General features: G+C 41.1%; 2 protein-coding genes across 5 annotated transcripts in view; both read right to left on the minus strand.

Moving 5' to 3' along the window:
• LOC118254054 (kinesin-like protein KIF28) overlaps positions 1 to 22,103 on the minus strand; it is a 27,531-nt gene extending 5,428 nt beyond the window's left edge. The window contains exons 1-17 of the mRNA XM_050709827.1: positions 22,050 to 22,103; positions 19,270 to 19,458; positions 18,768 to 18,971; positions 16,077 to 16,112; positions 14,780 to 15,004; positions 14,057 to 14,211; positions 13,414 to 13,525; positions 12,385 to 12,452; positions 11,228 to 11,370; positions 9,933 to 10,051; positions 8,245 to 8,335; positions 7,306 to 7,360; positions 6,806 to 6,929; positions 5,631 to 5,775; positions 3,416 to 3,534; positions 2,559 to 2,666; positions 306 to 580 (exon numbers count right to left, since the gene is read on the minus strand). Coding sequence (XP_050565784.1) covers positions 306 to 580; positions 2,559 to 2,666; positions 3,416 to 3,534; positions 5,631 to 5,775; positions 6,806 to 6,929; positions 7,306 to 7,360; positions 8,245 to 8,335; positions 9,933 to 10,051; positions 11,228 to 11,370; positions 12,385 to 12,452; positions 13,414 to 13,525; positions 14,057 to 14,211; positions 14,780 to 15,004; positions 16,077 to 16,112; positions 18,768 to 18,971; positions 19,270 to 19,458; positions 22,050 to 22,103 — 2,222 coding nt within the window. The remainder of the gene's footprint in view (positions 1 to 305; positions 581 to 2,558; positions 2,667 to 3,415; positions 3,535 to 5,630; positions 5,776 to 6,805; positions 6,930 to 7,305; positions 7,361 to 8,244; positions 8,336 to 9,932; positions 10,052 to 11,227; positions 11,371 to 12,384; positions 12,453 to 13,413; positions 13,526 to 14,056; positions 14,212 to 14,779; positions 15,005 to 16,076; positions 16,113 to 18,767; positions 18,972 to 19,269; positions 19,459 to 22,049) is intronic.
• Positions 22,104 to 23,208: 1,105 nt separating this feature from the next.
• The window catches only part of AHCTF1 (AT-hook containing transcription factor 1), a 49,251-nt gene continuing 47,244 nt past the window's right edge, over positions 23,209 to 25,215 (minus strand). For 3 of the 4 annotated variants that reach the window (XM_050709553.1, XM_035564634.2, XM_050709554.1), the window contains exons 34-36: positions 24,875 to 25,008; positions 24,300 to 24,406; positions 23,209 to 23,680 (exon numbers count right to left, since the gene is read on the minus strand). In XM_050709553.1, coding sequence (XP_050565510.1) covers positions 23,488 to 23,680; positions 24,300 to 24,406; positions 24,875 to 25,008 — 434 coding nt within the window. In that variant the 3' untranslated portion in view covers positions 23,209 to 23,487. The remainder of the gene's footprint in view (positions 23,681 to 24,299; positions 24,407 to 24,874; positions 25,009 to 25,215) is intronic. The other variant, XM_035564642.2, reaches the window with a different exon arrangement.

The raw sequence follows: 25,215 nt of genomic DNA on the forward strand, positions 1-25,215 counted from the left end.
GGGACAGAGCTGTCAGTCAGCAGGGCTGAGAGTGTGAAAGACACAGTTCCTGGGGCCCTCCCTCCAGAGGACTTCAGCACAGTCAGAAATGGGGACTGACTGCCCCTTGGTGTTGTCTAATGGGTCTGGAGCTGATCCCCGCTCCCAGTTACAGCAGTAAAATCTCTGAATGTCTCCCTCTTTCACATTTTGCTCAGCACTGCCAGCCTTCATTCCCAGTCACACATTTCAACAGGTGAAGCTCCCCAGGTCCTTTAACAAGGAATGACCGACAGCTCTCCAGTACGGAGGCAGCGGATATTTACCTCCCATCGCTGGAGCACGGAGACAGGTTGATCAGCACAACAGCTTCCTCCAGCCCTTCGGAGTTCAGCAGCTCAGTCTGCTCCTCCAGCTTCATGCGGTACGCCAGTGCCTGCAGCCAAACGTGAGCGGATCCCACATGGACAACCTCCACTGGGTCCCAGAATGGGTCACTGTCCTGGTTCACGTCCGTGTTCTCCCCTTCCAGAAAACGCTGGTAAAGTTCCTCCATTAGGAACTTCCTATTAATGAACTTGGCCTTTGACCATACCCACACCTATGGAGGAGGCACAGGAGAAGTGATGAACTTGGGCAGTCATGGACAAGGAGAACAGTAAAGCACCTCTCCACCTTGAGATCAGATAAACTTGGAGTCACCTCTGAGATCTGTGTGTTCAAGCTGCTCCTGAAAAAATTAGCCTGTGCTGCACAACCTGCTGAAGACATATACTTTAATTTTAACTTCCTTTTCGATAAAGACTGTTAACTTATTTCTTAAGGGGCTACGGAGGATCACTGATCATCATCCTCTTTACAACAGTCCTGTATGTGCAGGCTGATGTGGTCACCTCTTCTCTAGAACAAATGAAATTCAGTTCTTTCAGCCTTTCATGTTGTCTAAAGTAATTTGCAGCTCTTAGAATTTCATATTTAAAATATATGATAAACTGTTCTGACTAAGCTATCTCAAAGTTGAAATAGAAATATTCTATAATATAATATTCTAATAATAAATATAAATATATTATATAATATAATCATATAATTATATATAATATAGAAATATATAATTATAATTATATAATTATATAATATAATATATATAATATTCTAATATATTCTCAAATAGAAAGAGAAGATTTGTGTTACAGACTGGTGTTTGGAGCACTCACCTGTAATAAAGAAGCGTGAGGCTTAAGACTCTGCTCCACGGAAAGATCATTTATCAGGCAGAATGGGGATTCAAGGGATTTATTAGAACACAACTACCTTTCACCTTCATTCATCCCAGCCCAATATTGCTTGTTAATTTGCTTCTTCTGCATTAAGATAGTCTTCCTTTGATCTTATTTTTGATCTGTTTTTCCATTGATCTGTTTTTCCGTTGTTTCCAGCTTTAATATAATTTTTTATTACAACCAGCAGCCGAGAAAATACCACTAAATCTAAAGAAATCACTCTGTTTGGTTCCTGAGGTTCCTTCTCCTGGTTCCATCACTGTTTTTAAAGAGCACATAAGGGCCTCATATCTATGGCCTGAGCTTTGCACATGCCAGATTTATACAAGAACAAACTGAACTGCTTTAACAAAAAAATACAATTGCATCGTACGTTGCAGCTGTAATGGTTTCAAAGACTAATGGACATCAATGATGGCAAAATGAGGACAGGCCAAAATGAGGATAAATTACATCATAAAGTCCTCCTGTAAACCAACAATTTACAAATTAGAGTGTGTCTAAACGGGACTATTAAATATATGAAGTGAAAATGTAAAATTGTTTTTCTTTGTCCAACAGTAGCACTCTCAAATATTTCAAATAAAACGGTAACAAGCAGTTGTAAAAAAATCTCTTGTTTCCGAAAGGAGAGCTAAAGATCTCTCCTCCATTATTTAAACGGTGAAGCTTTGTTGCTAAGCAGCCAGAGATCAGCTGCAAGGGAGCAGCAGCACCGAAGGAGGTGTCAGTGACAGAGCCATCACACACTGCTGAAGCTGACCTGGTGCTGCAGGGCCTGCGGGGACACCTCAGTGAGGTCTCGGCAGCGAGGGCCCTCAGCGGGAGGTTCTCTGGCAGCCTCCCCCTGCACTTACTGACATCAAACACGCCTGCTTTACTTCACCAGGAGCATCCCTGCAGTGATGTTCAGTGACAGAAAATGTCTGAAGGTAGCTAACTGCACCCAAATGCTAAGGCAGACACAGTCCTCGGGAGGGTAGAAATAATATACCTCGAGGACCTCCTGCAGGTGCCAGAAGCTACCCAGGAGCATGGCTACCCTGTGAAAAAGCAGTACATGGGTTCCTTTTGAAAAGTGAACAGATCCATGGGCTAGGAGGAGTGCATTTCATGTATGGAGGTACACAAAAAGGGCATCAAAGAGTGGAAGAGTAAAAGAAGAGCGTGGGTCTGTTAGGACACAGCAGAGACAGCCATTGCAAGGATTCAACATGTTTGGCTTGAGAATGAGCACGCAGCCTGCATCTTTCTTACCTTCTCTTAATGCCTGCTCTTAACACGAGGCCTTCTTACCTGATTTGTTGTTGCATGTGTCACTTTTACTGTTATTTCCTTTTGTAGGTCATGGCCTCTGGAGTCCGATAAGGCTAGGTTTTTCACCTTCAGTTCAAATGTGAGCTCCTATTAATTAATAAAGTTTCTTGAGCACATTCAAATCCAAGACACCTTTTGCTACGTAATTTGGCAATATTTTCATCTAAGAGGAAAAATTATATATATATATATATATATATATATATATATATAAGAAATTATCTATTTTCTTATAGAAGAAATTCTCATAACAATCTTTCTGCTGTGTCTAGGACTTGACAATCCCAATATTTCAAATTTTGGAAATCTACCTAGAATGAGGCTTCCTTTACGTACCTCACTGTCACCACACTAGCATTATACTCTCCCATCAGGGTGCACAGAGAAAGGAGAATCCTTATCCTAACCAGTTTATTTCCATTTTTCCTTCAGGAAACTTCTCCAGACGTTAGTTAGTTAAAATGCTGGGAAATTGTTACAGTCCATCTAGATTTCCCTTTGGATCAATCTCATTATTCCTAATAAAGACTGAGGAGGAATTCTCCCTTCTTGGACTTTTCATCCCCTTGAAAACACCATGGCAGCCACTGTTCATGTATTTATACAGTACAACTACCCTGATACTCCGTTTGCGGCCTGCACTCCCAAATTCACGTTCCCCCCATCTCCTATTCCCTCTACCTGCCAGGTGGGTGAGGGAGACTGGGGAAAGCAAAAGGAGTGGGGCAATAGAAAGAGCAAGAGCAATGGCAAATGCTCTTACAGTTATTTCTATTCACACTCAGAAACGTACCAAACGAGTCTAACCCGCAGAAGCTGGGAGAAGCCTTACTCACCTTCTTCAGCTCCTGGCTCATCTGATTCGCCTCCGCCACCAGCGGCATCAGCTTGATGTAATCGTGGAACGCCGCCAGGACGCTGGGGTCTGCTCTGCCCTCCCCGCTGCCCGCAGCGCCTTCCCAAAGCGGCGCGTCAGGGGGCAAACAGAAGGAGTAAACAGGCTGCCACCCAGCCCGTGGGCAGCTTTAGGGGGCTGCTCATCGACTGCCAAAATACGATTTAATGCTTCTGGCCCATGCCGCTCTCCTGCTCTGAGCTGGGTGGTTGGCACGCAACCTGCTCTCACCCCATGGAGAGAGGGCAACACAGGAAGAACAGCAGCAGAAACATATGCTTTGCTCACAGCAGCCTACTTCGCCTTTCTTTCCAAATCGAACTGACAAATTGATCAGATTAGAAAGTGGATGTCAAGCAGGGAGCTTCTGTCCTGCCTGATGTGTGAAGGATTTCCCCCAAACTGTTGGGGGAATGACAACTCTGATGTCAGAGTCCACTTTGGCACTCCTGAGAACAGAGTTTCACTGTTCAGTTATTAATTCCGTGCTGTCTGGGGGTAGGGACTGCTTTTTCTTAGGAATTTAGGTTTTGCAGACCAATCCAGAATGAAAAATGTGGATATAACATCTGGATTTGAAGCAGACAAAAGTAGGCATATTTGGATAACTGGCTCAGCCCGTTCTGAACACCTATAGATTTTGGTGATGCAACTGAATGTCAGCTGAATAATTTTATTTATTATTATTTTTTTAAAGACAGAGAATGTGTGCTTGGGTACCAGAACAGCTCATTATACACAAGTGCTGAGGTGCATATTCGCTGCATCCCTCCCCACAGGAGTGAGGCAATGCTACCGAGTTTCAGGCCTCTAGGCCTAGTCCTCTGGGTGCCCTCAGCACTCCCAGAGATGCTCGTCACAGGTGATCAGCTGGACCTCAGCCAAATGCCTGAAGGCAGCGGTGTGATTACAGTAACAGCTCTCCCGTTCTGTAAATTACTGAACATTTCTAGAGGGATGGAGTAATTCAAAAGATGAAATGTCAGGGCCATTTAGGAACTCAAAATGGCCTGGCAGATTAGCACACAATTCAAAAACAATGCACAAACCCCCAAGTTCTTTAAGAATAATAAATATCTGAAAGCAAAAGATCTACATGACATATTCCCAGGACCTTGGGATTGTCTATTTTTTATTTACCAACTAAACATTTTGCTCACTGGATTGAACACGTTAAAAGGGCTGTCGGGAAAGTGAACTACAAAAAAAATAATTTTAAGAAAAGTACTGGAGGGTAGCATTTCCCCAATGTACAAAGAGAAAAATATAAGTAGATGAAAAAATGGGAGAAAAAAAAAAAAGCAAATTTTAGAGGAGCAAAGGGAGTGTTTTGGACGACAGCAAAAGAATATGTAACATTATATTTTGTACCACTATTACCTAATGTGATCACACACCCAACAAAAAATCCAGCATAGAGAGTTTATGGAGGAATGTTAAAAACAAAGGGAAAGACTATTTCAGTGTACATCTGGTGATCCTGCCTGCAAGAGTCTTCCCTGGGAGAAGCTACTCAGACAATAAAACGGGCTGTGGAAGGCTGCACTGACTGCATGTGCTGTGCAGCGCGCAGTCCTGAGCGACCTTCTCATCTGGAGTGCTCCTGCATTATTAAAAGTAATCTGATCTCATGTAATCTCATCAGTACTGTTCACTTTTTTTTTTTTGGTAATATAAGAAGCAGTTCTAGCACTAAAGAAAAAAAAAAGAGAGAAACTATGGTAAGAATTGTATCTGTGTGTAATAAAAGCCAAAATAATTATCCAGATCCTCAGCTGTCAGTCTGCTCATTCTGAGACACAGAGCAACTGCACATTTTACTGTTTATCAACATGACAGTATAAGTAAGCTCACATACGTAACGGCTAATAGACATGCCTTTGGTTTCTTGAAATAGCACATGAACTCATAAAGTAATTTCAAAAAATTAAAAAGCACTTCTCTTTCTATAGTATTAGATAGATATGAAGCAATTTTTCTGACTCATGGCTACTTCCTCATAAGGAACTGCACAGCCTCCAGCCCCCAGCAAGAACAACATGCGAACTGCAAAGGGATAAGGCAGATTTTGAAGGTGTGTGCACATGATCCAGGGTGTGACAAAACATCAGTCCACACAGAAGAGCATCACCCAGTGCCCAAGCAGTGGTGCTTACCAAGTTTATCCACACTGAAACCTTCTGCTGCTGCCAACTCAGACTGAAAGAAGTCATAGTCGTATCTGCTCAGGTCCTCCTCTGTTCGTTCTGCAGGTGGCCCGACATACAGGTAAGCACTGTTTGATCCCAAAATAACACGATCCTGAAAGGTTAGACACAGGATGCTGCTGAAGTCTTGGGTACAGCATGGCAAGTGTCACTGAAGGGTGAAGTGTTTGCAAACTCTACACAAGCTGGCAAGACTGTAAAGAGAAGTGCTTGAGAGGAGAGGACCTGTGTGCTCCCATGGGCAAGGAGGGGGTTGACAAAAGGTGATCCAAACCCATCACAGCAGCTGCAGCTGAGAGACCTGAAAATCACAGCTGCCATCGGCACAGCTGCCATCGGCACAGCAGCCAGCGTGAAGAGAAGCTGATCACCAGATCAGTTTTGCCTCACCTATCAGGAAGAGAAACCTGCTCAATACCAGAATATAAAAGCAGACACGCTGGCTCAGAAAAAAGACCCATCCATCCCAGCATCCCATCTGCAGTGCTGTCCCTCAGGAACAGATTTCCAAGGAGAAGTACTCATTCCAGGCAAACTGCAGAGCTGCTGCTTTTCTGGGAAGTGATCCCTCTACATTGTGTCCCTTAGTGGATTTCTCCTTCGTGAAAGAAGAAAAGTCTACATCCTCTCTGAAGCAAAGTAATGCAGTTATCATTTCCCCAATGTCTTCTGGCAAGAAGGACTGATTAACTACACCTTTGTTTGGGATGAACATGGACATTGCCAAGATTCATTTGGTGTCCTTTAATTCTGGCCCGTTATATTCCCAGTATAGACTCACACACATTATTTTGGGCTAACTGGATAAAACCAGAACCAATTGCTTAACATTTCAGCAAGAAAGGCACACAGGTTATCCACATCTATACTAAAAATCGTTCTGAGGCTGAACAAAGATTTGGAGGCCAGCTGTGGGGTCAAAATCTGGGGCAGGAGCTCGCTCCTTTAGATGGATGGATTTTTTTATTACTATTAATTACATGATTTTTATATCAAATTTGCCTTCCCTTAGACATAAGATTCTGCCTGAGGACATAGCGAGCAGGACTCATTCTGAATCCTCAGTTTGCACTCATGTTTTTTTTCTTTCAGGGTTTTGTTTTATGCTCCAAGAAGATACTCACCAAGTGCTGCAGCTTTGTTTTCCCTGTGATGGGCACACCATTCACAATGACCTTGCACATATCTCGTGGTGCTAGGGTAACTTTGCCATCAGCATTCGTAAACGTAGCGTGTTTGTCCAAAATGCTGAAAGATGTTCAATTTTCTTGTGATTCACTTTTTGTTTTTAATTTGAGAACCATCATAGAACATTAAATCATAATTTCAAAGACAAGTTTAAGCTGCCATTCATTAAGTTTAGGCTGACATTCAAGAGGTAGTTGACACAGTTTGACCTCACGTTTTTGCCACTACAAGAATGGCAGTTTCTAGAAACATAAAAGCTTGTCAGTTATACTTTTTAACCTTTCCCTTTGCAGCCACCATAAAAAGTTCAAAATAATCATAACCCATGTTTATGCAGTTTATGCAATTCCTTTAGTTAAAAACTAGTTAAACAGCTCCGAACAACATTAAGATCAAAAAAGCAGACATCTTGTTTTCTATAAATTAATGTACTTACCCCAGACCTCTTAGGATTATAGCATTTGAGGTTGATTGACCAACATCACAAGTACCTTAAAAAAATAAATAAAAATGCATTTTCCAGTATAAATTATATGTGCTTTACACACCAACAGGTATACAGTGCTGAAGTTTTTGCATTACTTTTTACCTTTTCTCCTTTGAATCACTAGGAAGAGCTCTGCTCAGCACAAGCCTTTCATACTAGTGCTGCTACTTGAAAATGACAATATGTTCAGTTACTTTCTCTTTAGAAAGTCAAGACTCTGGATCCTGAGAAACAAAAAGGATTTACTCCATGTGGCCTCTGGGATTGCACACATTAATAATTAGAACTGTATCTGGGAGACCCCAGAAAGTCCTGGGATCCATTACCAGCAAGTAGATGGCAGAGAAAAACATCCAGAGTAAATAACCTGTGTGCAGCAGGGTACCAGATCTACAACTCTATTCCCATTTCTGTTAATTGCAGCACTAAGTCAGTCAGTGGTGGAAAACCAGCAAAGCACAACCTACAGAGGAGGGGTGAGATGCTCAGGCAGTAAGGAGGAATGTGGATAGTGTGAGATCATCAGCTTGCAAAATGAGAGTTCACATTTTCAAACCAACGATATTCAGGGAAGAAGTGGCTGACAGAAGACCTGGGTATTTCTTACGACTTCTTTTTCTCTTGCATGCAACTTATTATTCTATCGTATCTTAGCATTTTTTGCAATAGAAACAATTCTCACAGTATAATTCTTCAGCCCGCTCTGATCTCAAACAAGAGGAGCACATTTCAAAGTGGTAGAAGTAGGTAAGTGCTTAAGGAAAAAGAGAAGATAATCGTGACTCACATGGCTGAGCAACCTAGTGTAACAGCAGTTCTGTTATGTCAGTGTTAAATCACAGAAAGCACTATTTATATGTTGTCTTCGGGACTTTAAAATATATTTACCATCCTGAATGAAATGCTTGAGAACCCATGAGAGCTGTGGATCTTCATTGACATTCAGGAGATAAGGGAACGTTTCCATCATCCGCCTCTCCTGAGCAAGAATTTAGAAATATGTCATTTCAGTGGGATGCCTGAAATAACAGCTAATATTATACATAGAGGGTGTTGCGTTTTGTGTGTGTGTGTGTGTGTGTGTGTGTATGTACAAGAAAGATCATGACCATACAGCAGTTTGCATAAGAACATCCTAAAAAAAAAAAATCTAAATGCCAAATGCTCAACAGGAGACTGCATTCTGAAACACATTCACAGTCTCCAATTCCTGAAACGCATTCTGGTTTATCAGAAATGCATGGGAACTCTGCAGATGATTTGAAAAAAAAAAAAAAGTGATGAAAAAAGGTTTGGTTTAATGTTTCAGTTACAATTTCAAATCACGCATCTCAGGATGATGTTAACTTCCACATCACCTTCAGCGAGATTAATACAAGGAACTGCATTCAATTTTGTGCATGAAGCTCATAACTCATGTCTTAGTAAAACTCAGTTCTATTCCGTGCAACAAAATACTAAGAAAGAACTATTAGTTTGGAATTATCCCCAGAGCTACTTTCTGCAAAATGACCAGCTTATGCTATTATAGGTATTATTTGTTACAGCAAAAAATCATCAACCTTGTCAGCACTGGGGTCCCAAAGACCAAGGCATGGTCTGAGCACTCCGAGACTTTACTCCACGCAGCTAGAAGCAGTCTGTGACAAAGCAGACTGGGAACCAACAGTAGGGAACGGGGTGGGATTGACTGGAGAAAATGGGAAACAACTCCCCAAATGCCTTTACTTATGTGTGCTATCTACACACACAGGTGAATGCTTTTGAATACGTACGTGCACTGATAGCATAAAACAAGCATGATAGCTGTAATCTGGGCACCCCCTTGCTGTTATCGGGTGGCAGCCACCTGCAAGGAGTGCAGGAATGGCTCGTGAAGAGCAGCTGGGAGGAGAGCTGCCTACAGCCTTTCTGCAAAGGTACGTGCTGAACAAGTTATTAATCACGGCACCACCAGGCCCTTCTCTCCCGCAGCAGCCCCACTCTGACTCCCAGGCTCTTACACGCCACAGCCTCCTACTGAAAGGCTTCTGTCTGGCTACAGAATTCATGTCAGCGTGGGTTGCTTTCAGAAACATGCCCAAAACAGAAAAGGAAAAAAAAAGAAATCAAAGAACACATTTGACCCAGGTTTTAGGGTGTTTATCTCATGACTGGTTTTATAGGGAAAATCTTTGGTTCTCTTTGCCAAGGGCTTTGAAATGACACAAGTCTGAGCTGCCTTGACAATCCTTGGTGCATTCACTGGCACGTTTTATTTCAGTAATAATTTCTTATAGCCACAAAGTAAATCCAAGAAACTATAATATACATTGATGGTGGAAGCAGACAGAATATTCTGTTATCTAAACTCAAGCGAGAATCAGTATGATATTGTGGACCCTTAACAAAGGACTACATTATCACCAGTTTACCCAGACTTAAAAGCCCCACGAGTGTTGTGTCGGGGAACTGCTGTCAGAGATGTGTGCGAGCAACAAATCTTAAAGATGGCAAGAAAGGGAAAACATCAGACTCAAAGAGCAGAGATTAAGGCATCTGGATTCAGCCACGATGCCCACTGCTGGGAGACTGGCCTGGGTGACGGCAGCGTACTGCTTCTCCCACTCCTGCCGGGCTTCCTCCAGGCGAGCCTCCCACGCCGCCTGCGTGCTCCGCATCTGCCCCTCGCTCTCGGCCAGCAGTCGCAGCTCTGCTGAAGAGAGACAGCTTTAACCAGGGTATACACCTGTGAAACAGCAAGCCCCAGAGAGACGAGGACTGGCAGCACGGTGGCAGCACACTGGGAGGTGGCCTGGCCTCTTGCAGAGCAAGCCCTTACTCCCTAAACCTTGTAAGGTAGCACGGGGTTTGCTATCCCCATCCTGAACTGGAAATGAAGCTGTAGTTTTCCTTCTCCTCTTCTAACCAACAGGTGATCACTAAAATACTCTGTGCCCAGAATGTGCACAAGAATTGACTCAGGTGAATCCTCTTCAAAGGAATATGCAAATATACTAGCCAATTGCACGTTTCTACCTCTGCCTTCAGCTCTGATGTTTGTCCACACTCATCTTGTTATAATATTCCTTAAACTGTAAATATTTTTTCACTCCTGCCCACTGTGTCCTTAGACTTGTTTTGGTCTTTTACCTTGAGCAAACCGTCAACACTTGATAAGGGGTCTGACTTTGAGCAAGCAGATGTGCCCATACCAGTGCTGCAAATGAATGAATGAAATGAAAACTGTTTCTCAAAGAGCCTTTTTCTTCCCTTTTTTTTTTTTTTTTTTTTTTTTTTTTTAAAGTTTTTAAAAGCAGCATCTGTTTTGATAATATCTTGGGGGGAAAAAAAAAATTGAAAAAAATCCCAATTCACAACTATCAACTACTACACACACATCAACAGGCAGAAACACAGCAACACTGTTAAGTGCCTAAATAAAGCAGAGGGTGAGCTGGCAACGAGGGAAGAACATCCACCTTGCGGGGCTGCCCATCTGGGACAAGGTACCCAGTAGTCTCAGTTCTTGCATTCCTCATCTCAGGGGCAGATGGAGTCCTAATCCAGACAGGGGCGGGTGGCACCGCCACGCACGTGCTCCTGTCAGGGCTGGGCAGGGTTAATGCAGGTCTCCAACACTCCATGTCCTCTCTTCCTCCCACAAGAGCTTGTGATTTTGAAATACTTGGGACTGCCGTACCAGGGTCAATATTTTATACAATGCCTTGATTACCCCTGCCATCCACTTTGTAAGAAATTCACCTGTGGACATACATCAAGCTGCATTCCCATCATACTGCTTCAATGTCACAGACTACCAAAAAGGCCTCCTGATAATGTTTTGGAAACTCAAAATCTACTTGTTATTCATTTATGCTGAAATACATACGTGTTTCATCAGCTATTGATCTCCCTGTGCTCCCGAGCCCAGCCAGTCTGGACAATAGCTTGTTATTTTCAGCTTTCATTTCTCTTATAAGCTTCTCAGCAGGACTTGCATTTACCACTGCTTTGTTCCTGATCTTTTTTGTCCTTTTAAATATGAAAACACATAAAAGCAAAAAAAAGCTGTAACACCATCTCAGCAAAGGACGAGACTTTCTGTCAAACATGACTACATTTTTTTCCCTCTTTTGTTCTTTTCCCTGTCTAGAAATATCCCACACAGCTCTGAAACTTCAGAAGTTAAAAAAAAAATCCTGCAGAAACTTTGCCCCCGGGCTGAAAGCGTTTGATGTCCTCTCTTGTACTGCTACAGCAATCACAGCCCAGTTTGATTTTGCCCTGCCATCCCCTCCCTGCCTGACAACTCTTGTCCGTCTTACCCTAACCTGCACCCACTGCCACAGCTGCAGTGCCTCCGGCATGTGGGGCAATGAGGGACAGGGTACCCCAAAGAGGGACTTCTTTCCCAGTAAACACGGGTACCACAGGTCTGCTGGCAAATATACAGGTGGACTCCAGCTGTTCCCGCAAGAAGCTGGCCCAGGTGCACGGCACTCATCGGCACATGAAAGCAATTCAGCTACTTGCAGAACTGAACCGGTGCTGAGAACACTAAATCTCTTGCTCCTGACACCTGCCGGCAGCCAGGGTGCTGCAGATGCAATGTCCCTGAGCCACGGTCTGCTTCGGGATAAGGGACGTGTAACTGCCTGACATTTTCTTGTGGGAGCTGGAGTACGAAGGAATTGAAACTGGGATTGACAGTGAAAGGACTTCCCCGGTGAAAGGACTACAAAGTGAGAGATTATCTCTCCTGAGCCTGAGAAAGGGAAGAGGGAGAGCAGGAGCCTTCAGCTCCAGAAAAGAGACCCAGGGAAAAATAGTTACTTTGTCAAACAATTCAGTTTTTAAAAAATATAAGCCATTCACAAATAAGAATAAAGAATAAACTCTTACTATGCTGCTCTTGCTTATTCACAGATTAACTTTTCCTTCATCCTGAGCTGCTGATCACTTATAATTGGTATTTTTTCTCATTTTACCCAGCATCTGCCTGCAATTTGTACCTAGACCAGAAAGAAAAAAATTATAGAAGTATACCTTTCAGCATACCGTAATGTTGACAAAGTTTCTTCATAACAGATGTCTGCTGGACTGACAGCTGCAATCTGCAAACACACAAAAAATATTTACTGATATTAGATTTTGAATAAGATTTTTTTAAAGTAGTCTTAAACACTTCCCCAGATCAGAAAAAGATTAACACGGGAAAATATACCATTGAGTCTTTAAACACAAAAGAAGAACCCTAGTGTCCTAGAAATCTGGCTGCGAATGTACACTTTTTAACACTACTATAAGAAATGAGAAAGAAAGATGAGCAGATACAGGTAGTATTAGTAATACTAATGCTTACCCTAGCATCAATCAAAAAAAAAATAAATTGATGGTTCTTCAACAAGTAACAGTTGTAAAATATGTCCTGAACTTTTTTCACATCATCATGGATGAATTAAGAAAGTTAGTATTTGAAGAAACTCAGGTAAACTGTTTTAAGACTATAAGCATTTAAAGCCATTTTCACAATTGCACATTTGCTATTCATATTTTCCCACCTTTAATTTAATGGTACTTTAAAAAAAAATCATCAAAGATGCTGGAACACACAATTCACCTGAGACAAAGAAAAGAGCCTATGGGAGATTCTTCCTACTTCGGAAGGCAATATCTGATCCACAGCACAATGATCTCAGAAATCAGGAAAAAAAATCATTATACAGCCTATTTTTATGTAAAGAACGCAGCTTTTATATTAAACAGGTGCCTATGAGTTTTACAGCTACATTTATCTATGTATTTTTTATATTTTAAAAAAAATGGTTTTTTGCATGTGTCTGCATTAGGTTTTATACATTTTGTGTCAGCCACATTTGTATTCGATAACCCACTAGTGCTGTCCATTTGAATAATACATATGTTCTGGTAGTAGTAGCAGAAGTGCTTTCACCTTTATGGTAGGTAGAAAGCAATCTCAACACAAAATTACACCCATTTTCACCAATGTTAGAGCCACCCAATTCTGTCTCAATGGGTAAACTGAGGAGTTATAAACTCCAAGAATCAATTTACCATGATTGTCTTGCTGTTCCCCCCCAGAGCAGATTGCAGGAGTTTAGTCAGCACGGAGTCCCTGTATGGGATATGCAGCACTCTCTTCCCTGTAGCTGCCTCAGCCAGAGCACTGTGGGAAAACAAAGGGTTTAGTGAAAAGGGGCGAACAACATAAGTACAAATATGAAAAGCAAGCTTAGGGGAGGAAAAAAAAAAAAGATTAGATACTTCAATATATTCATTATGGGAACACAAAATGTCCTCCTTCATGCACCACCTAAACGATTTGCTGTCAAGATTTTCAAACTGAAAGGACAGTTTTGAATGGCTCAGTTCAAGAGCTTCAGAAAGGCCTGGATGTCTGATGCACTGAGCAACAGCCCTGTGAAGCTGCCTCACCCCTGCTGCACAGCCTGCCACTGCTTCGAAAGATGAGCAGGCAGTCCAAGCACTCACAGCATATGGAGCCAGGAAAAATTAGTTAATATTTTTTGTTTCCATGTGTTTACGTATATCTCAGGAACACAGTGAGACTTCATTCAATTAGTACTTTTACTAAACCACACTGCAAGGAAGGAAGACTTGAATTAAGAGGTTGTTTTTCATAGGTAGAAATTTGTTTTCTACTTCACAGGTATTAAAAAAAAAAAGTAATAATTACCTGATGACATTTCCTAGCGTGGTTAGGCTTAGATTTACACGTGTTCCTTCCTTCAATCTATCTTTTTCAGATCCTGATGATTTTTGCCTTTCACTTCCTGCCAAGTCCACCAGATTTATAACTGATTGTTTAGTGATTGCTTCATCTAGAAAAATCTGTGAACATATGGTTTCAATTTAAGGAAAGGTTACCAAATCAATGGTTCAGGTACTATTAAGATACAGAAAATGGAACCCTGTGCAGAAACTCAGAGTAAATATTTTGTGATATTTACCGATAGCGGAACTTTTTATATATTAAAAATTACTTGACATGTGAGAGCTGCAAAGGTGTGCCTGAAACAAAAAGACCTGCTGTCTCCCAGAATTAAGCAGCAGGCAATACCACTCATCCCTTGTATCCATGGAAAAGTGGGGTGGAAACCCCAGGTTATTTCTGGACATCAGCTGGATGCTTTCAAAGACTGCTTGTAGTATTTGGGAAACGCATTTGGGATGTAGAGAACCTTAAATAGTGAGCCTATCTGCAAACAGGTCATGGTTTAGCATATCTCTGCCTTCAGTGACCTCTGCCCCAAGAGCAGCGGTGTGACAGTGTGAGTGCCAAAACCTGGCGAGGCTGGCCCTGCAGTCTGGGGGCAAGGAAACCGGGTGTGTTCCCACCTGCTCGCTCTGACCCGGAGGTGGTAAGAAACACAGTGGAAACAGTGTCTGCACACTGCACCTGTTTGAATTGGATTGTGACGACCATGTGGGATCGACTGCTGCTGGCATTCATGGTGGTTGTAGCTGTCGTTCTCATCTTATTCCCTTGATCCATTAACCTCTCAATCTGTGCGTAATTATCACAAGGCACCAACTTCAAACCATCCACATAAAAACCTTGGTGCTGATCTTCTCTAATCTTGAGCCCACTGGGCTTCCTGGTCTTAGACAGTAAGTCTATTACCTGTAGAGATAGATTTGTAGTTAAAATATGTTACTAAAATAAGAAAAAAACAGTATTCTTAGCAAGGACAGAATAATTAAAAAGACAGACTACAGCTGATCATGTGGTAGCTATTCTGACTTTACTGTGTTTAGAAACTCATTCCCAGAGAGTTCCACTTTCCAGTTAAATTTAATCTACGTTGAAAGTTCGTATCTGTAGACTTAAGATGCTGGCAAAATAATGTCATTATTAGTTTTAAAAGGCTTATTGAGCTGCTAAAGCTAATAATGTTTGTTTTCCTGTGCATTCATTTTTCCACTCTCCTTCCTGTCCACTACATCAAATTTGACTGAAATTGGCCATGTGGCTCAAAACTAATGAAGAGGAAGGGAAATAATTCACTGAGATTTATACCATCTTCAGAAGTCCCTCCCAGTTTAAGAGAAACAGCTTAGCCATTTGCAATTAGTAATGCCTCCTATGTCTGCCAGGACATGGAGGTAACATCAACGGTGAAAGGAAAACAACGTAGAAATCTTTTCTTCTCAATCACTCTTTCCTCCAAAAAGCCACTTAAAGCAGAAAAGCACTACAGAGGATAAAACAGCTCAGCCACCAGCGTGCAGAGCAGCTGGCTGTGCTGATGGCAGGTGGCTGCAGTGGCCAGCTGAGGAGTCCTCCTGCCCAAACCACTCCTGGGGCTTAGGGCACAGGTCCCTCTTGACCTGCCACTGCAAAGGGAGACATGGGCCCTCAGTATGACAGCTCTTGCCAAAGACAGCACTGTTTCAAGAGCTTAGTTTTAGTCTGAGATTTTCCCAGTATAACTCTCCCTGTCCCATTCTGGTAGCTGCATAACAATGCAGTTTATGAACCTGAGCAGACTTCTGCTACCAGACTCTCATTTAGTTCAAGAAGCAAAAAGATGCTGTTGGGCCCAGATATTGCCTGTGCTTGTCAGCCAACATACCCAGGAGAATCATGCTGGGAGAACAAAAAGGCTTATTTTCAAACTACAGCATGCAGAAAATCAAGAAATGTACATAGAGAACTAAGATTTGTTAATACTGAAACAAAACGAGATCATTACCTGTTCGTTATAGATTTCCAGCATACTGAAAGTAATCTGTAAAAATAAGAAGTAACGAGAAGAAAAAATGCATTTGGAAAAAAAACCTTGCAATAGAGAGTCATCCCATTGTAAAAATAACAGAGGTTACACAGATCAAATCTTCACTCCATCACAACCCATTACGTAAGTTCAATTGAAGCAATTATTTATCAGATCCATACTGCTTTATCATGACTGTTTCCTCTCCAGCATTTCCTTAACCTACCCTTGTATGCACAGTCTTCATTGCTGTCTATAGAGGCTATGCCTTAAGGTGTGTTTCGAGAAGACATTTTACTTATATATTATTAAGCAACTAGACAGCATTGTAGAAAAGTCAAGAAGAACAAATATTAATTTTCAACAGCACTACTAGCTAGCAGGACGATTCAACCAGTATTTCTTTTCAAGACTATTTTAACAAAGAAAAAGCCTGTTTTTCTATTGCTGATTTCTCAGTGAACAGCAGTGACCATATATAAATTACCTGTGTAAGGGCATGCGTAGCATGAGAGCACCCGCTACATCACGGTGATCAGATCAAGGACCTTTTCCTTTTACAGGCAGCAGCAAGCACCAGGGAAGCAGTAAGCAGAGCAGTCACAGGCACAAGGCTGCCAAGCCCCAATAAGCAGTAACAGAGACAACAGCAAAGACCCAAACTCTTCAGAGACTGATTGAGAGGCCATTAAGAAACTGCAAGCATAGCTCTGAGGAGGGCCAGCCTGGATTTTGCAGTTGGTAAGAAGAGGGAAGCAAGGTGCATGTGAGTATTTTGCATCCTCGAGGGAGGCTAGTGGACCTAAGGAACTTTTAAGGAAGAGATCAAGTGGGGGGAAACAAGGGGACGAGTGGACGAGGGAGGAACAGTCAGAGGGAAGGATGAAAGGGGCTGGTTCTGTACAAAGAGCTGCTTGTTAGCCTGTTTGTCTGTCTGAGCCCTGTGTCTGATCACTGCAGCCTGTCCTATCTTATTAAACCCTTCCTTAACCACCTAGCTGTGCAAATTCCCTTGCTGCCCCACGCACTGAGTGCTGCAAGGTCGAAGTGCCAGCGACTGGAGTCAGACCTCGGGTGACCGTGACCCCTGTACCTGAGGCACCAGCAACTGGAGCGAGCAATGGCTCCAGTATGGGGACCTGGTGGGACCATGGCTCAGCAGGCCTGGGTGCCCTTGGGGCTGGCAACTGAGCAAGCTGAGCATCAGCAACCAAAATTGGGCACAGGTGACAGAGGCCCACATGCCTGTGGCGACAGCAGGCAGAGCGGTGAGGGCCTACGTGCCTGCAGATGGACCAGGGAGCATGGGCCCAGGGCCTATGGGGGGGGGCAGACAGCAACCAGAGGGGACAGGGTGCTTGTGTGCCCTAACCATACGTGTGTGGGGGTGCACGTGTAATTTGCGAGCCAGTTCCATGGTGGGCTAACCAGGGAGGTGGAGGAAAACTCTCCAGAAAGACTCAGAGTGCAGGTGCCTCAGCTCCAGGCACAACCTGTTAGCTGGACTTGGGGCTCTGCTGATCTCTGGGGGAGCTGCAAATGTGGGTGTGCATGTGAGTCTACGACAGCATGTGTGTGTTGCCGCCAGTGAGCATCAGTTGTGATTAGCGTAGGAGAAAGAAGAGGACTCTGCACTTATATTTTTTGTGAGTTGCCGTGGTGTTAGGTGGGGAATGTTAAAGGCATAGCCCTGGCTCTGGCACCCTGTATTTCTGTCATGAGCGGGTGTGATGAACACTCAGCCTTCTTAGAGGCTGAACCTGCAAATGGGAAAGCCATGTCCTTGGGTCTGGGACAGAGACCCCCAGGTCTTGGGGGTGCTGGGCTGGGCTCCAGGAGCTCAGACTCCTGGGAGCTGCCAGGAGCAGCAGCTTTGCTGTCACTAATAGTAGTAACAACTCCAAATAGGATTTGCATTTCCACGTTGATCTAGTGAGATGAGAAGGATGGCGTTTTCACTTTTTTTTTTTTCCTTATCACAGAGGTACACAATGGATGATGACTTCGCAGCCCTATAGCATGGAGTTGGGGAGACTGGCTAGGGAATAGAAAGTGCTTATTTCTTAAGGGAAGTAACACAGGACTGAGTCACAAGCAGCCCTTGGTCATCAGGCTGGCATTTTTGTACACAGAAGGCACCACTGCATGCAAGGGAAGCTTAGTGCCTACAGCAGTGCTGGAATTTGCAAAGTGTTGCTGCATGAAAGTTACTTGGACTACAAGTGGAAAAGGATGCAGATGAAGTGGGAGCACCCAGCAGCTACAGAGGCTGTAGTACAAGGCTAAAAACATCTTTCCTATTGTAAAGAAGAGACACAACACTATAAAATTCTTTAACAGGTATACAGAAGAAAACACTGATTTTCTTTACTAAGGTGTTGGAAAGATTTTGTCACAAGCACCCGCAAGGTTAGGAAGCATAACTAAAATTAAAATCAGCTTACTTTTAGTTACACCTGTGACAGAAATCCTTATTTTTAGGGATCATCTGTAGATCTAGCTGTATTACATCAACTTTTTATTCAACACTTACAAGACCTACTATGGTTTGTACAGTAATTTGCTCCATATATTCACAGTTTCTAATTTTGCTAATTTGAATTAAATAAAGTCTTCAGAGTACAATCTGGAAAGATCTTGGGAATAAATGACAGTTTGTGCTAATCCCACCTGGTACTGCTTGTTCTTTTCCTGACTCTGGATTGCTTTGAAGAGCTCTTCACACACACTGGGAACCAGTCCTCTGTTTGCACCGTACCCGATCATGGAATAGCTCTTCCCCGAGCCAGTCTGACCATACGCTAGGAGAGTAGCGTTATAACCTTGCCATGCGCTCTCCAGCACTCCTTGACCGAGATCACGAAATACCTCTCTCTAAAAAGTGATGAAATAAATCATCTTGAAAGATGAACAGGCAAATACATACAGAAGCACTACTGCCACATTGGAGCGCCCTCAGTAGCAGTTTAAATGAAGAATCAGGACTTGCAAACTCACTTAGAAAGACTAAGTTCCAGGACAAAAGAAACATAGACAAAATATAGATGATGCTTCAAACCAGTGAACAAGATGCCACCAGTGAGTTGCATTCCACTGACTTGAGTGTTAATTACAAAGATAAATGAACTGACTAGTCTACAACTGTGTATTAGTTACAACTGCTGCTACTTACCTGGCCAGCGTAACTGTTGGATCCCGCTGAGATGAACGTGCCATTCTCATCCTTTAGGAAGCCACTGTGAGACCAGTATGCCAGATCGAAAGTAAAGGTTTTCATGTGTCCTGGATTCCTAGGATCATATATGCTCGTGCTGTTGGAGTTCATTGAAATCACACACCTACTTCCTGCATCTTTCTCTCTCTGTATTGAAATTATAATTGTAGTATCAAAATACAAGCAGTCATCCACTAAAAAAAAAAATCATGTTTTAGTCTGGATTTAAAATAAGTTCAACAGCAATTTACAATGTACCAGTAGTTCTGGTGGAGTAAGTCTGCTCTTGAGCCATGCAACATGACAGGCAGCTGAGGAGCGAGACCTGAATGAGCTGACAGATCAGTAACCCTAGCTTGCATTTTTCCTTCTACCTCACCTACCGATCATCCACATAGCGCAGTACATTGGAAAATGCATTTTATTTTAGGAACAGCTTTAATTCAAAAGTAACTACAGTACATTTCTCTCCGAGCATATCAGAGACTCATTATCTTGATTACTTCCATAAAAAAGCATTTGGTTCTGAAACTGCACAGGAGTACAGATAAAATGAGGAACAAATGCTATCTTATTACTCGAAATTCCATTATTTCACAGTATTTTCAGATTGACCTAGGCAGTATTTGTAATGTACTAGTCTAACAACTCATGAAAAACTATGGGTTTGCTTCTGCCTGCAGCTTTTCTGCCCACCAGAAGAGGGAGCCAAGACTGTAAATCAGCAACTTAAGCTATTTATGATTGGTTATATGTGAACTGATGAAATCACAGCAAACAAATGTATTGCACTGACCAACCCTGAGTGGCCTTCCATGAGAGAAATTTCTGATGAGAGATTAAACTATATAGCTATCTGTGGCCTTATTTGCACGCTAGGCATGTAGGAACACTAAATCAAATAAACTAAGTCAAAGTGAATCAGTTAATGTTTAAATGCTAAGTGGCTATCAAAAGTGAAATAGATTTGCTTTATTTCTCCTTTATGTTATAACCTGGAATTAATACTTTCATCACCTTTGGCTTCTAAATACTTAAAGACAAAAGTCTTATATTTTTGTCAGTTATCTGAGAACTCAAGGAAACATCTGTACTGAAACATCTTGTCAAATGCCCTTTTGACAATAGGTCGTAGGCTTATTAGTATTCATTTTCCCTTCATGAACACCTCCTACTATGTTTCCTGGAAATAAAATCTGCCCTTATATATATATTTATTCTATTTTCTGCAAGGTGAGAGCCTACTATCCTAAGGCAGTCAGTGTTCCACTAGAACTTTCCTTAAGGTTAAGACCCCAAAGGTACAGACATGGGATTTGGCTTCAGCTTTTAGCAGTCTGTACCAGAAATCCCAGTAATTCTTTAGGGGGGAGAAAAACAAAGAGAACAACGCTCAAGCAATTCAATTTCCCATGGAAAGACTTCATAATTGCTCTATTTAGTGATAAACTGCACACAGAAGAGTCCCTAAGAAATTTTGATCCTGCTCACGAAAAGGTCTCCCTGTGCTGTTTCTCAAATAGAGCTGCTTCTCTATGCCACTACAGCCTTCTGCATACATCCACCATGGTGCTGCATCACGGCTCTTTCCTTCACAGGCCCCTCATGTCCTTCTCTGGAACCATGGCTGTTACACCTTCCTCTCAGATATGTACTTGCAGAGGCCTGTAGTTGTTCAAGAGGACCCCTAGCCTGTTCAGCCACTCGCTCCCAAGCCATTTTAACTTCTAATATGTCAGTCTCCTCCCCAATTCATCATCCTTGTTGAAAAGCATTGCTCACGGACTGGATCTTTCTCACCCTTACAGAAATGTTTTTCACCCTTTTTTTCCCCCCCCCACATACTGGTAGCAAGCCTGCACCAAATAAACCAAGTACAATCTATTTTCTCCACTTCATTATAAACTCATCCTTCCCTGCATTGCCATCTTTTTTCTTTCTGTTAGACTTGCTTCTGTTCATTTTCTCAGGCTCTAACAAAAACATTCACAATGCCTGTTTCTGCTTCCCTTTCCTTCTATGTCCTTCACCTTTCTGAAATCCCATTCCTTGTTAATGCATTATGGTTACTCTCCTTTTTAAACTCCTTGGGGAAACAGGTCAGCATTCAAGAAATGTGCACTGAATGTAAACAACTGAATAAAAATGGAGAAAAACATTTTAACATTTAATAGGATTAAAACTCCTTTAAAACAAAGATTACTGGGATATTACAAAACTTGAAGAAGTTATTAAATCCCATGCCAATTTCCTTGTATTAGTATTGCTTTCTTTTTTTATGCCAGAGCACTGCCAAACGAGGGTAATTCAGCTGAGGTTATAAAATGAGAGGCTAAAAATTACTACAATCAATAAAATTAGCTAATATGTTTTCTTCTATTTCTATACAAAAATACTTTGTAAGTATAAAGGACAGACTCATATTAAAATCCTACTAAACAATCTTCACTAGCATGACAGCTAATTGTCTGACCAAGAATCCAAACACATTACACTTTTGTGCACAAGAAACACTGAACATATTCAGGTTTGAAGTTGTGTTCCCCACCCCCACCCCCACCCCACCCCCCATTATTGAAGTTTGATATTCTGCCCCCTTTTCTTAGCTGCTCAATGCATGTCCATTCAATGTGCATTAAAAAATATTGCTAGAATCCTCCTGCTCCCAACTCCCCCTTTCCTCTTTAAGGTTATCTATATTGGAACTCAAAAAGTATTCAGAGTAAGTAACTACTAACCTGACTGAAAGGTCTCACTCGAACTGCCACTTTCACGCTGTCAACATTTGGCATTTTTTTAAGCTTTCATTCAGTCATGAATACTCTCAAGAGGAAAAAGATTAAAGTGCATGCAGCTACTCTTCTAGAACGTCCTGTTCTGAGATAGAAAAATCATGGCCCCAAAAGACACTTTTTACAAGCTTAGTCTATTATTAATACATTCATTCATTATGTACAAGGTGTTAGTTAACCAATAAATTATTTCTTAAAGTAATTGTAGTAGTTTTTACTAATCAAAAAGTTTAATGTCAGGTTCCACCATTTGGTAGTCTTCAAAGTTGCATCCATATATAAATTAACATACATAAAAATAATCCATTGTCTAAAAGACCGCACATCAAAATAGTACTTCCATGTTTGCTTTTAAAAGAATAGTCTTTTTCATCTATTCTTACAAATTGAAATTTTATAGGGACATTTACTCCATAGGCCAAGATTATTAATGAGATCATTATTCAAAAATATGGTTTGTAACTAAGATTTCTGTACATTTTGGTACCTTCAGACTTTTTAAGTTAGCTTTACCATCAAGCTTTCAGTGCTGTGATATGCAGACTTCAAATATTGCAAAATGTTTACAGACAGTAATTATTTCAATTATAGTTGTATTTGTATCAATCTTATGAAAATACTTTGAAATTTGAGCCAAAATTATGTGGGCAATATCCCTCTAAATTTGATATGCTATTCCAAGCATCAAACTCTATAGTTTTTTGCTGACAACAAATTGTAAAAAATAGTGAAACATCTGAGATGTGATCTAGTTTTATAAACTGAAGAGCAGCTTTCCCCAAGTTTAAGACAAATACAAAAAAAAATATTGCACAGCTTAAAATACAATTGTTTACATTCTGACTTCAATACAGTACAACTTAACCGTGAATGTAATTACCAGTTTGTATTCATGAGCCCAATTATTTCTGCCAGAAGGTCAAACATCATCTATAAAATTTAAACTAGTACATTTTAAATGTTTGTCATAGTAGTTCTAAGCAAACTTTTAAAAACTTTTGGCCTCATTTTCAGTATCAACAACTCTTGCAAACCAACATTAAAATTTGAGAGATACAGGCCATTCAACCCACTATTCCCTTAAAAAGCTATCAGACAGTAAGCATATTGTGAAGTATACATTTTTATTTAACATTCCTAAAATAAGCTGTATTTACATATTATATAAATGTATGAAGTCTTAATATAAAATAGAAAACTGCATTGACTGAGGAAATCACACTCCATATGGAGTTACTTATTGAAGACCATTTGTTTATGAAATTTTACAATAATTTATATAAATTATCTCTTCCAAATTAGATGATTACTTTTTATTTTTACTAATCCACACAATTTTGATGACTTTACAAACAGTGGTGTACATTACAAACTTAAAAAACAGTTACAGCATCTTCCGGCGCACAACTGGCTTTGGAAAATTAGACAGTCTTTTTTTGTTCTTTCGTAGATTCTTCTCTGTCGCATCTGTGGTTTCTTTCTGTTTGCTTTTCTTTCCATCCATTGGACTTGTAAAAGGAGAAATTAACTGTATTTCTACTGGTGGAGGTGACCAAGAAGCTTCCTTTCTTGTGGTTCTGTGAAAGCAGGAAGTGTCAAATTGATTATCAACAATAGTCAGTAGAGGGGAAAGAAAGTGGAATTACAAAATCAATGCCAACAAATTAATTTATGGGCTTCTTTCTAGACAGAATCAAGGCAGAGAACATACATAAACAAACTTCTTTTTGCTTTCATTTCTTACCAGAATGCACTCCCAGTCATTATTCAGACGAGATTTTAAGGCCCCTGTAAGCTCTAAGAGGCAAATGTCCTCAAATTAACCATTTTCCAGAAAGAACCAGAAAACATGTCCAGAAACAAGACCTTCTCTTTACTCGTTGTCTGGCCCCCTCCTGCCTTGCATAAGGAACTAAAGACCTTAAGGCTGTGGTTTCTTAAGATGGAATAAGATGATATAAGAGCACATCACTATCGAGTAAACACAGGAGTAACCCTTTCACCATTTTCTATCCCCTTCTTCTGCTAGCAATAGAAAACTAAATCACTACATGGGGAAAAACGTGTCTAGCAGACCAGCGAGCTGGACTGCTCTGCCAGAACTACATAGCCAAGTGGGATATTTCAAGTCAGGTGGCTATTAAGTGAATGAATACCGCAAGAAATGGATGTAAGTATTCAAAAAGAATTTCATACTTGCTTGTTTTGTTCGCTTTTGATTTTGCAGTTCTACCCCTCTTCAATTTTTGTTTTCCCACAGACTCTACGGATTTGGTATCCTCCTCTTCTTTAGTTGGAAGCTCCTATGTTATGGCAAAAAAATGTTAGTCACCTGCACGCATTCATACACTTCTACAAAATACAAATGAATGTTTCCTTCAAGAAGTCGTCATGATGAAAACTATGATTTCCATAGGCACCTCTAAAAAAAAAAAAAATCAACCTTCCATCTCAAATTACTGTATCATCCTAAAAGTTCAAATTTGGAAATTAACAAATAACACACCACCTAAGTTTAAAGGTAAAGAAAGACACTTGGCCTTTTGTTAAAGGCAAGGCAACACTTACTAGTTCTTAACTTACATATATTCAAAACTGACTTTTGTAGCTAAATTTCTTAAAGCAACAAACTTCTTTAACTAGCTGATTGATTTAAAACTCTCTTTCTAGATATACTTCCAAGGAAGAAGACAAGGCATTGAGAAGTATGATTTCAAAAAGAGACACAGAGTATAAGTCAAAAATATGACACAACTACAGTTTTTACTTACCGGTTCTTTCACAATTCGGGAAATACTAGAGACATTTTTTCTCCTTGACCTCAAAAGAGGGGGTGAAAAGACAAATTGAGAAGACAAGTCCGGGTCTAAATCCTTAAGCTGCACAGGATGGTCTGCTTTTCCAGCTAAAATGATAATGAATTTTTAACATGCATGTACATTATAAAGGACAGTGATGTTAAATTAGAGCCGATAATAAAGAGTACAATAGCTTCCTAAAACAAAGGGTCCAATCAAATTTATAAACAGTGTGGAGGTACTTCTCCTTCGTAACTGCCTCTTAGGATCCATCATTTTATAGTGAATTGTGAAACAATAAACCAGAGCAGTGA

The sequence above is a fragment of the Cygnus atratus genome, chromosome 3 (assembly GCF_013377495.2).
Source record: "Cygnus atratus isolate AKBS03 ecotype Queensland, Australia chromosome 3, CAtr_DNAZoo_HiC_assembly, whole genome shotgun sequence".
In the NCBI taxonomy this organism is placed as follows: Eukaryota; Metazoa; Chordata; class Aves; order Anseriformes; family Anatidae; genus Cygnus; species Cygnus atratus.